At 34.3% G+C, this 11,829-nt stretch overlaps 1 protein-coding gene across 1 annotated transcript; it reads left to right on the forward strand.

The window, feature by feature from the left end:
- The first annotated feature begins 226 nt into the window (after positions 1 to 226).
- LOC138309404 (micronuclear linker histone polyprotein-like) lies at positions 227 to 11,325 on the forward strand. The gene is made up of 2 exons (XM_069250592.1): positions 227 to 308; positions 6,827 to 11,325. The coding sequence occupies exon 2, from the start codon at positions 6,843 to 6,845 to the stop codon at positions 9,276 to 9,278; it is 2,436 nt and encodes an 811-aa protein (XP_069106693.1). The 5' UTR covers positions 227 to 308; positions 6,827 to 6,842; the 3' UTR covers positions 9,279 to 11,325.
- Positions 11,326 to 11,829: the final 504 nt, after the last annotated feature.

Genomic DNA, 11,829 nt, shown 5'->3' on the forward strand with positions numbered 1-11,829 from the left:
TGAAATCCAGACGTAATCTAGGCTGTGGTCTGATACCATGAGTGACTTATAACGTCCCATTGTGTTTTTATGACTGTTCTACAAACTAAACATAGTTTATCATGATGAAATTTGTTAGGGTTATCACCGCTTGTGAGTAGAGATATCAAATATCTACAGCAACTTGTAACCAATAGTGTTCAAGCGTGACCATTATATATATACCCGCAGGTCCATGGTCCAAGTTAAAAGGTTTTGTATATACAGTGTACATGTACGTGCATTTTCCAATATTACTACCTTTGACGGGGCAGAGTATATCAACTAAGGTAGGCAGCATGTATCAGTTTTATTATGTTACTCAATCAAAAAATTTGCTATTGTTTTCATCAATGTTAACAGAGGCAGGCAACTTATATTGGGATATTCTACTGCACAGTCTTTCAAATCCATGATTTATATATTTTTAAAAGAAAACTTGCAGTGTGCAGCTTATAGATGCAAGAAGGAAAATGTACTTCTTAATGTAACGAATCGAATTAAGAGACTAATATGCCAAGAGGCTAAGAACCGTCTTTATACTTTTGAAAATCTTTTATATGCACTCTTTATTCCCTTCAGTTTTAATATAGAATCATATCTATTTGGTCTTCTTTCACAGAATCTGAAAAATATTAGGATAGATAATGAAATTCTCATTATAATCAAACATTATATTTACAAGATGAGATGTCTTCATAACTCCTTAAATGTAAATGCTTTAATCAACACTATCAAGGAACACTATAGGGTACACAAATATATAGCTACTAGTAAAGGTATTTCTGCTAAAGAAAGGTTTGATAAGAATTGGAAGAAATGGGAAAAACTGGTAGCGTTGTAAAAAGTATACATTATTTACCAGATTTTTTTACTTCTCTTGTTTATTTATCTTCCTGACCTTGAATGTTATTGTCACAATTAATCAAATTTTGCTTTTTTTTTGCAATGTTGAATATTTGATGTCTCATACTTACACCCTCTCTCTCTGTCTACATGTCTGCCTGCCTGTCTGTCTGTCTGCCTGCCTGTCTGTCTGTTACATGTCTCTCTGTCTGTCTGTCTGTCTACATGTCTATCTTTCTGTCTGTCTGTCTGTCTCTGTCTGCTTTTCTCTGTTTGCTTGTCTCTGTCTGTCTGTCTGTCTCTCTCCTCAGTATTCGGTACGTCAGTTGTTTGTTTGTATAAACAAATATAAATTTGATACTGTAGGATAAGATGATTACTGAATGACGTTGTATACTGAGTGAGTATATGTATGGTGGTGATGATGATGATGAATAAGTGAATGAAGATGATTAATGATTTATGTGTTGATGTCTGATATAACTTTTACATATTGAAAACTTCTGAAGAATAAAAAAAATATTAACAAAAACGTTAAGAGTCTAATAATCCAGTACCTCCAAAATGTTGACTGTAATACATTAACAATATATTATAGTTTTGAAAGTTTCACAATTTAACAAAAAATAATATGTTAAAGATATTGAACGGACAACTTTGAGATTAAAAGACAAATATGGTGACTGTTTTTACCTTCCAGATAACAGATAATAATAAAATGACGAAGACGACGATGATATGATAGAGAAGTATATAACAGATAGAGAGATGAAATAGAAACAAGGTAACGCGACGTGATGTAAGAGGCCCCTTAAATCACCTGTATAACAAACACGGAAACACATCTAGAACCTTTACAACGTCATTGAAAATTATTGACATAATATATGCAGCAAGATATCACGCACTTCGCACTCCACACACGCAAGATACCACATACACGAGGGGCCATCCTTACATTACAATTGGCTGTTGATAGTGCGTAAATATGATGAACCAAACCAAACAAACAAGAGCTGTTGGAGAACAGCAAAGCTCGCCTATTCAGAAGAAGTTGATGTTCAAGTATTTACTGTTTAAACATGGAAATATGACAAATTAACAGACTCTAAAACCCCCTAAAGGCCCCCAAATTGGTTGTATTATCATGTTCAGTATCCATACACATTAGGAAAATAAAATCATAAAAATTTATGATGACTTAAGCTTAAACAATAGACAAAATAGAAACTTGCTCAAAAACTTTAGCATGGAAATATGACAAATTAACAGACTCTAAAAATCTCTAAAGGGCCCCAAATTGGTTGTATTATCACGTTCAGCATCCATACACATTAGGAAAATAAAATCACAAACATTAATGATGACTTAAGCTTAAACAATTGACGAAACAGAAACTTCCTCAAAAACTTTAACGTGAAATGGGACGCCAACGCTGACGCCGACGCCGACGCCGGGGTGACAACATTAGCTTCCCCTATTCTTCGAATAGGCAAGCTAAAAATGCTGTCGAATCTAACCACATATATCTGTACAAGGTTCATGTTACGAGCTGTTAGGTAGGATTGTATAAAATAATGCGGTCAAATAATTGAATGATAAAATCCAGACGTAATCTAGGCGGTGATCTGATACTGGCTACTTAAGACTGACAATGCAACTTAAAAAGTATTTAATTGATATCTAAAAAAGAAGAAGTATACATGTATTTCAAGAATCACTTAGGAGACATTCCCCGGTCGACGACAGCCATTTAAAAATGGCTACCTTCCTTGGAAACGACTCTATTTTTTTCATTTTTCATTATATCTATTAACTATTTTATTGTATTGATTTTAGAATAAAACTTAGCAGTGTGCAGCTTATTTAACTACTGGTGAAAATACTTACTTCTGGTCTTAAGTTTCTTATTCTCATTTTTCTCTTATTAGGGCTTTTCACCTATGGTTTTTGTTACGTTTCTTATTTTCCATTTTTTTGCGGAGCGTCTGCTAGTTAATTTATAAAAAAAATGGTTTAAGTGATTATAATATGTTTTAGGGCGGGGTCTGAAGTGTCACATTAATAAAATAAAGTAGGTCAATAACTCAATATGGCCGTTATGAACTCACTTCCGGTTTAAAACCTATCGATATCTCGTTAACGGCTTGATGAATTTCTTTTATTCTGGATATGTTATGTAGAGTATAAAATGGAGCAAACAACTTATTTACCACTCTTCTGGAAAATATCAACTTCCGGTTTTCTGAAGTTCTAGGTCACCAAGAGGCCTAATATTAGGCATGTAGCATGCTGACATAAATGTCTACCAAGTTTGATAATGTGAGTGACATTGACCATCATTCAATGTCACAGGGGGAAAAAACCTCTTTAAATGACTTCTTGTTAAATTCTAGAAGGACTAGAAACTTAATATTAGGCCTGTAGCATGCTGACATAAGACACTACCAAGTTTGTTAATATGATTGGCCATGACCCGTTTCAAGGTCACAGGGGTCACAAATCCTAAAATTTTCAAATGACTTAATTATTGCGAGTTCTATAAGGCCTAAAAACCTAACATTTGGCCTGTAGCATGCTTGCATAAGTGGCAATAAGTTAATAATGATGAACTTGGCCTTCATTGAAGATCATAGGCACCAAAAATCTTTAAATTTTTCAACTATTTCAGAAATCTGAAATTGGACCTGTAACATATATATATATGTGTATGTTGTAGGGCAGAGTCTGAAAGTGTCACATGCATAAACAAAATAAAGTAAGTCAAAAATCCAATATGGACGCCTTGACGTCAACTCAAAAACAGTAATAACTCGAAAACCATTTGTTGTACAAAGTTTACATGTATGCACTAATTTTATTTGTAGATCATTTGTTATTTAATTTCCATCCGTTACACGCAAATATAAAATATATGCAATAAAAAAGCTCGGAGATTAAATCTAATGTTTTTTTTTATTTTTAACTATTTAAAACATTCTTTCACATGTCTTTTATATGTCATTCCAAAGAATGTGATGTATTTAGATGTTTGGTAGCACTACTGGTTCAATGTTAACAGTAGTTTGAAAATTTTGATCATTTTGATTTTGAGTGTACTGACACTTTACATTTTAAACATCTCAAATTGGGATTCAGCATGGTTTTCTTACATGGCTCTGAAATGGCCTGACCAATTCTTGTTGCTGTGTAGTAAATCAAAATTCCAATATCGTCGCCATCACGTCATAACTTAAAATGTTTGATGAAGTATACCATGAAAACTGTCTATTTTACAGTTTTCATTTCAATGGTATTTTATATAGAAGGTTTAGGACAACCTTTTTCTAACAGTATTTTATAACAAAATATTGACAACAAAAATCTCATATTGGGTCATATTTTATCTATTTTTTTAAAACTTTTATCAGTTAATATTTTTTTTTTGAAAAATATTTCAGAGATTGATGTAATTTCTCATTTCAATAAGTTCAATGTCTATAGATACTCACTTATGAAGCGACGAAAGTATGATGACAACGCATTAGCGTCAGCTGTCAACATCCACCATAACTGGGGCAAAGGTTATACAAAGCGATCCTCATGTGTGATTTTACCCACGTGTGGACTGTGGCATCAACAACGCAAAATTAACGGAATCCCCGGTATTTCTTTGTCGTTGCTACAATCCTGACTAACTACGGCATTTTGTATTAAACAATATCGCCATAAGATTATCAAATCTAACATTTTACGATTAGAAATATAACCAAAAATACAATGGGATTTTAATTGATACGTCGTTTCGCCGAAGAAAGTCTTTTCGGAAATTCCAACCAATCAGAATGAAGCTTTCATATCGCTTTGGTAATCAAGGTACTGTAATGTTGACAATTTCTAAGAAATTAACAGGTACAAGGTGCTATACTATTAGATTGTTGTCTGTGACGTTTAAGACTTCATTTTAATTTTTACATATTGAAAAAAAGTCAAACAATAAAAACAAAATAATAAAATAAAAATAACATTTTTCTCTCTTTCAATTTCTTTTATTCTCCATATTTGTCACAAATAATGTAAGTATTACAAATAAAGGCATAGAAATTATATAGAATTAGTACGCATTAACAAAAGCATTCACATGTGTAAATTTCTATACTAAAACAGATTATTGAGTGAAAAAAATGTTTATACAACATACACTCAATCTTTCTCACAGATGCTGCATTTATCAAAAGTGTACACGATTTCCAAATAAGTAGTTCCAATCCTTTATTGAATATATTGAGAGTTAGGTATTTTTATCGGAAAATTCTTCCAGTTTAATATTTACCATCCCTCTTAAATCTTATGACAGATGGTGGATCATTGTTATATAATGTGTTTCTAAAAGAACCAAAGCCATTACTGCATTGTCTCAACCCAAAAAGAAATTTCCTCCCAAAATTTTGAGACAATATGGCATTCCCAGAACAGGTGAATTATAGTTTCAGAATTCTTTTTCAGAAGGAGCATAGAGGAAAGTTTAATATTTTTCTATTGTATACACGAATTTATTTGTAGAGATAATTCTATGTACAATTCTGCATTGAAACCGGCGAAGTTTAGAGTCAGAGGAAGATTTTAATAAAACCGAACTTGCTTTCTACCATCAAAAATGTTCAGCCTGTAGATCAAAATCATATGACTTTGTCTTTTGTTTAGTGGTGTATCTTGTCGTACGAGGACTCGGCGATTTCGGTAGAATCAACACACCTGTGGTTTGATGATTATATGGCGGGAAGTAGATATCACTAAAAGTACATGTAGTTCGACGATGATTGTGTGATTGTACAAGTACCTATCGAAATCTCGATTGAAAAGACGTTTGGGAAGTAGGAATGCATGGAATAGTTGTTCATAATACATAGATCCGATATCTGCCGATGCTCACCGCTCCCTTAGATACGGTCGCTATGCACCCCAAGCTTCATCAAAGATGGCGACCATTCCGTTAAAGATAACAGTAAATGATAGAAAGTATATATACTGGCTTTTTGTTTCTTTCTGCCAGACAGAATTACATTCTGATTTAGAGATTTTTTTTTCTTGAAATCCAAGTTACATTTGGTCTTTGGTTTTGCCAACAAAGAATAGATTGAGTTATTTTCATTTTAAACGGCCTCAGATATATGTCTTTGTAAAGCGTCCCAGTCGATCTACTAAAGTAACGGGCATGTGTTTAACTTGTTTTAAGATGGCGCACGTGTCATATTGAGTCCAGTTAATAAATACTGGAGATCTTTATCAATTCAATCTATGGATTTACCTGTGACCACCTTAATTGCACCCCTTGTGGAGCGGCATCCCGCTGGTACATACATGTACACATAAAAATTATGTACTTGGCAGAAATCAGCAGGTGTTCATAGTCCTTGCATAATTATGTGTTTATCATCAACAGATGAAATAATTATCGTATATGCCTCACATCCACAAAACAGTATTACAGTGTACTTTATTTACCAGAAAGATAGTATTTTACATTAATGGGTATGGTGGTACTATATGTACTTGATGTAGTATCTAGCTCTTTTGTAACTTTTAAAAAATAACTCACTGGTGTGTAATAATTTTTTTAATGCAACAGTCACTCGGTGTGTAACCTCTATCTACATGATATGGAATAGAGATATTCAAATGATCAGGAGCATTTATATTACCTAACAAGTTCTAACCTGGCTAAATAAGCACAAGCATATATGAAATAAATCAGACATGATCCAGATATCAGCTAACTAACACTGATAATTCTTCCGACGGTGCTATTGTTATCCGTTTTGTCCCTTCTTTTAAATGTCTCATGTCTCATGAACGATTCTTGAAATACAAAATGTATTTCTTTTTGTTAATCTCAATTGAATGTTTTTGAACCTGCATTGTCAGCTTTATATTACCCTGACTAATTATATAACAATATTTTTTTTACTTATTTATTTTGTAGATATCATTATCTGGTAATGGCGTATTACCAGGGCGATAATCTTCAGAAATGGCAACGTTTCTTGTCAAGTCTTCAGAAATCAAGAAAACAACGACCAACAGAGAAGCAAAATGATGTCTTATTATGCAGTATTGACTGTTTGTCAACAAATCTCAGCAAGCAACTGCTAGAAAGAAGCGGTGAGGAAATTCAAACAACAATATCAAAAGACACATTGAAAAAAATAAACATTGACCGTGATATTACTAAACGTAGAGATTCCGCAAGCGAGTCTAAAGCACAGAAATCCTTAATGCAGAGGCCTGTTAAATCCCCCGAGAAACATGAGAAATCCTCTCGACGTTCAAAGGAACTAGACAAATCGGGTAAACATGACAAATATAATGCAAAATCTATCGGATATAATGCACAAACCTTGACAAAATCAGGCAATGATACTGAAAGTACAGAAGGTAGCGATTCAGAAAACCAGTCTGAACCAGAGAAATCGTCTAGACGTCCAAAGACACTCGAAAAATCGCGTAAATATGACAAATCTAATGCAAACTCTTTCGGACATAATGCACACTACTTGAAATCAAGCAGTGATTCTGAAAATACAGAAGGTAGCGATTCAGAAAGCCATTCTGAACCGGAAGAATCCCCACGACGTCAAAAGGAACTCGAAAAATCGCGTAAACAAGACAAATCTAATGCAAAATCTATCGGACATAATTCACCCACCACGAAATCAAGCAGTGATTCTGAAAGTACAGAAGGTAGCGATTCAGAAAGCCATTCCGAACCGGAAAAATCCCCACGACATCAAAAGGAACTCGAAAAATCGCGTAAACAAGACAAATCTAATGCAAAATCTTTCGGACATAATGCACACACCTTGAAATCAAGCAGTGATTCTGAAAATACAGAAGGTAGCGATTCAGAAAGCCATTCTGAACCGGGAAAATCCCCACGACGTCAAAAGGAACTCGAAAAATCGCGTAAACAAGACAAATCTAATGCAAAATCTATCGGACATAATTCACCCACCACGAAATCAAGCAGTGATTCTGAAAGTACAGAAGGTAGCGATTCAGAAAGCCATTCTGAACCGGAAAAATCCCCACGACGTCAAAAGGAACTCGAAAACTCGCGTAAACAAGACAAATCTAATGCAAAATCTATCGGACATAATTCACCCACCACGAAATCAAGCAGTGATTCTGAAAGTACAGAAGGTAGCGATTCAGAAAGCCATTCTGAACCGGAAAAATCCCCACGACGTCAAAAGGAACTCGAAAAATCGCGTAAACAAGACAAATCTAATGCAAAATCTATCGGACATAATTCACCCACCACGAAATCAAGCAGTGATTCTGAAAGTACAGAAGGTAGCGATTCAGAAAGCCATTCTGAACAGGAAAAATCCCCACGACGTCAAAAGGAACTCGAAAAATCGCGTAAACAAGACAAATCTAATGCAGAATCCATGTTACAGGGGAAGAATACGGACATGGATGTAGGTACTTCAACGATGAAACGTATTAAACAGGAGACAAATGACGAATCCTTGGACTATTTACCCCCGAAAAAAAAATATTGTACATCGCTGCGACCGGAAGAAATTCGTCATGTCAAAGAAAATATCGAAACAACTCGTACGCGAAAACGCAACATAAATCGGAATATACGCAAAAATGATGTTGACATTTCCAGTTCAGACTGGACAGTGGAAATGCTATCAAATTATGTCGACTTTGAAAAGTCTGTAGACAAAATTAAACTAAAATCATCTAGGGTTACAGTGGAACAAGTTAATAAAATTGTGGCGAACGTTTTGAGGCAGATACAATATGTTGAAGGAGTCATGTTTACCCCTAGCACGTCATTTGCAGATAATAGACAACCCAAGATTGAGAGCGGCGACATCTATGATTTGAGTGGGATCCAGCGGACGGAAGCAGACATCCGGATTCGACTGGACGCAATTTTGTTTCCCATTGCGAATGAAATAGGATTGGCTATAGAGACTGAGAAATGTTTTAGAAATAAGAATTTACCCTCTTGTAAATTCGATTATCGTCTCTTTTATAAAGAGAACGTGGTTGGCTTAGTTGAAGCGAAAAGCCGACTACGTGGCAATGGACTACAACAAAAATCAGTTGTTCAAGGTGTTCTTCAACTGTGCGCTCTTCAAGCAGAAGTATACAAGATGAAAACACGGTTATCAAATGAAATGAGACATCTTACGTTTTCTAACATCATATCTGATGGATATCACGTTATTTTTATGCAACTTTATCAAAATAAATTACTTTTCGATCATCAACCAGGAAGAAAACAACACGGACATGATGTGTCAACGCTGAGATATTACAAAATGGACAGCGAAAAAAGCATCAAGAAAATCGTTGAGAAAATGACATATCTCTTAATGCAATCAGTTGAGGAGTTACAAGAAGGGAGCAAGTAAGATTACAGCAAAGACGACGAGTACGATATAGATGACGAAGATGACGACGGTAATATGTGAGAGGTGTAAAAGGAATGAGGATCGAGAAGATAATATCTCATCAATTAATTTGTTCTAATGTTCGACTGGAACTCCATAATTCTGTCTGATCATTATCAAAATGATATCGACCCATATCTCTGAAATAAACATTATGTCAGATAAAGTCTAAGTAAATCCTAAATGTCCTGGTCTTTGGCAGCGGAAAACAATTATGCTCAGTATTTTCGTTTACAGGAGTATAAACAAGACGATAAAGTTTTAGGAGACAGATTTTCTGATTAAAATCCTATCAACAGCCAGTGCCATTTAAGGACAGGTGGTTGTTTTGTGAGACTGCTGTATGTTCGTGTAGTGACTTTTGTAATATAGTAGAACTGATAGGAGTTAACCTTGGTTATATATTAGGTATGCATGGCGGTTGTTGGTGAAACAGGAAACGCCTTATCTTTCGGAGATTGGCTCGGTGTATTAGGGTCAACGTCCTAATAATAGTTAGGGTCAATTAAGGACGGCCTCATCTGTGTGTATTGCATTGCGTGTGTGAATGTCTGTAAGCTTTTGGGAGACTGTAATATGTTCATGATAGGACTCTTCGGAATAGTAGAGCTCTTGCACTTCTTAAAGTATGTGTAGTTCAATGAGGGATATCCGATGGTCACAAAATGCTGTAAAACCCCAGGCTTGTTGTTAATAGGATTCTAAACCAATTTAACCTACTAACCTTTCGAGATATATAGCTTTATTGTCCTCCAGATTTTAGAAGTAAACGTATAATATTCTAATATTTTAAAAGATTATCTACGGAATTTACATCCTCTATGAGATGCTTTATGAATTTACGTATGTGTTTGCAGTCTTAGGGTTATTCGTGTTGTGTCTTCTTTACTAATTTATAGTGCTATCTCACTGAAGCACGTCAAGAATTAGTCATATTGTACCGACAAAGGGTAAACCTGTCGCCCCAATCACTTTATGCTTAACGTTTACCTGTCAAATATGAAGCGGTGTCAAGAGAGATGATAGGAATAATGAAGCCAGTAATGAAAAAGAAAAGGAGGATAATATATGTATAACTAATTTACTTGGTTAGTTATCTGATTAGATTAACGTCCTATTAACGGAATTAAGACCGTACACGCGGTGTGTTGCGAGCGGGACGTGCGGACTTGGTTTGGGAGAGTACAGTATATCTGTGTTTTGATTGTTAAAACGAAACTGTTGAATAATGTACAGTATTCATCCGATACGAGATATTGCCTCACCTAGTAGGCAATCATGGACAACAATAATAGATACGATATGATTTTCAATCGTTCTTATTGGCTAATTGATTGAAGTAACGTCCTATCAACAGCCAGGACAATTTAAGGATGGATTTTAATGTATGCGATGGGTTGCATGTGTGAAGTGTGTGTTTTGGGAGAACGTAGTATATTCGTGTTGTGTAATTTTAATTTAGAAGAACTATTACCTGTAGGGTCAATGTTTATTTCTAATTACATTTTATTAATATCTATATCAATCGTCAAACTCTATATTTATCATAAGACTGAGGGACCAGTGATTTGGATACTATTGTGTTATGCCGCCTGGTACAATAAAACAGTAACCGGTTGTAACCTTTAGACTGCTGAACCACTCACATGATATGGTAGCATTATGTACAAAACAGTATCTTACATTTTATTTTTAATTCATGTGGTATTATATGAAATTAGTCTCGAAGTTTAATTTTTTACTCTGCAAGTCTCGTAAGAAAAGAAAATATCTTATACTCGTTTATAAAATTTCATTTAAAATGAACACTCATTTAAGATCCTATAGAAACTACTAGGGTATTAAATGTAATATCAAAATGAGAGATTCGGGTAATCAAATTAAAACCGTAAGTGAAACTTTTTCAAAACGCAACTCATCCTAAATCCAAATTATTTTTATTTCGAATTTGCCGTGAAAGATTATTGAGAAAAGATTATCATTGAGCATTAATATTATTATTTTTATTAAAATTGAATTTAAGTAAACACTTGTCTGTTAATAATTATTAGATATCAGAAACATTATACATGTAGTAAACTCGTATATCAAAACTGGATATTTGCTAGTATTACTGATTGCTTGATGGATACATTTGGAAGCTTTGTTATGTTGCTATACAATTACACTTGTTGCTAAGGGAATAGCAAGACAATAACAAGAACAAAATATATATTTAAATTACAAAAGCCATACAGTATATCAAAAGAAGAAAATATAAGAGTTTTGTCTCGTCATTCGATGAAGAAAAAGAATTAATGTTGCCATAATGTCTATTATCAATAGACCAAATCAAATACGGAAATGTGAAAAAGTGTATGCTGCTAGGCTCTTTTCTAAATAAGCATTTTTCATAAATTTAATATAAATATAGACTTTTATAATCTTATATAGGTCTGTTAGGTTAACAGGGGCATCTCAACCCGAGTGAAAGATTTTGCATGGTCAAATCGAGGCTTGCTGAGGGTTGGCG

This window comes from Argopecten irradians, chromosome 15 (genome assembly GCF_041381155.1).
Source record: "Argopecten irradians isolate NY chromosome 15, Ai_NY, whole genome shotgun sequence".
NCBI classification, from domain to species: domain Eukaryota; kingdom Metazoa; phylum Mollusca; class Bivalvia; order Pectinida; family Pectinidae; genus Argopecten; species Argopecten irradians.

What these genes read in the sequence shown, in the direction of transcription:
- LOC138309404 (XM_069250592.1), top strand. Translation starts at nt 6,843, where the DNA reads ATGGCGTATTACCAGGGCGATAATCTTCAGAAATGGCAACGTTTCTTG.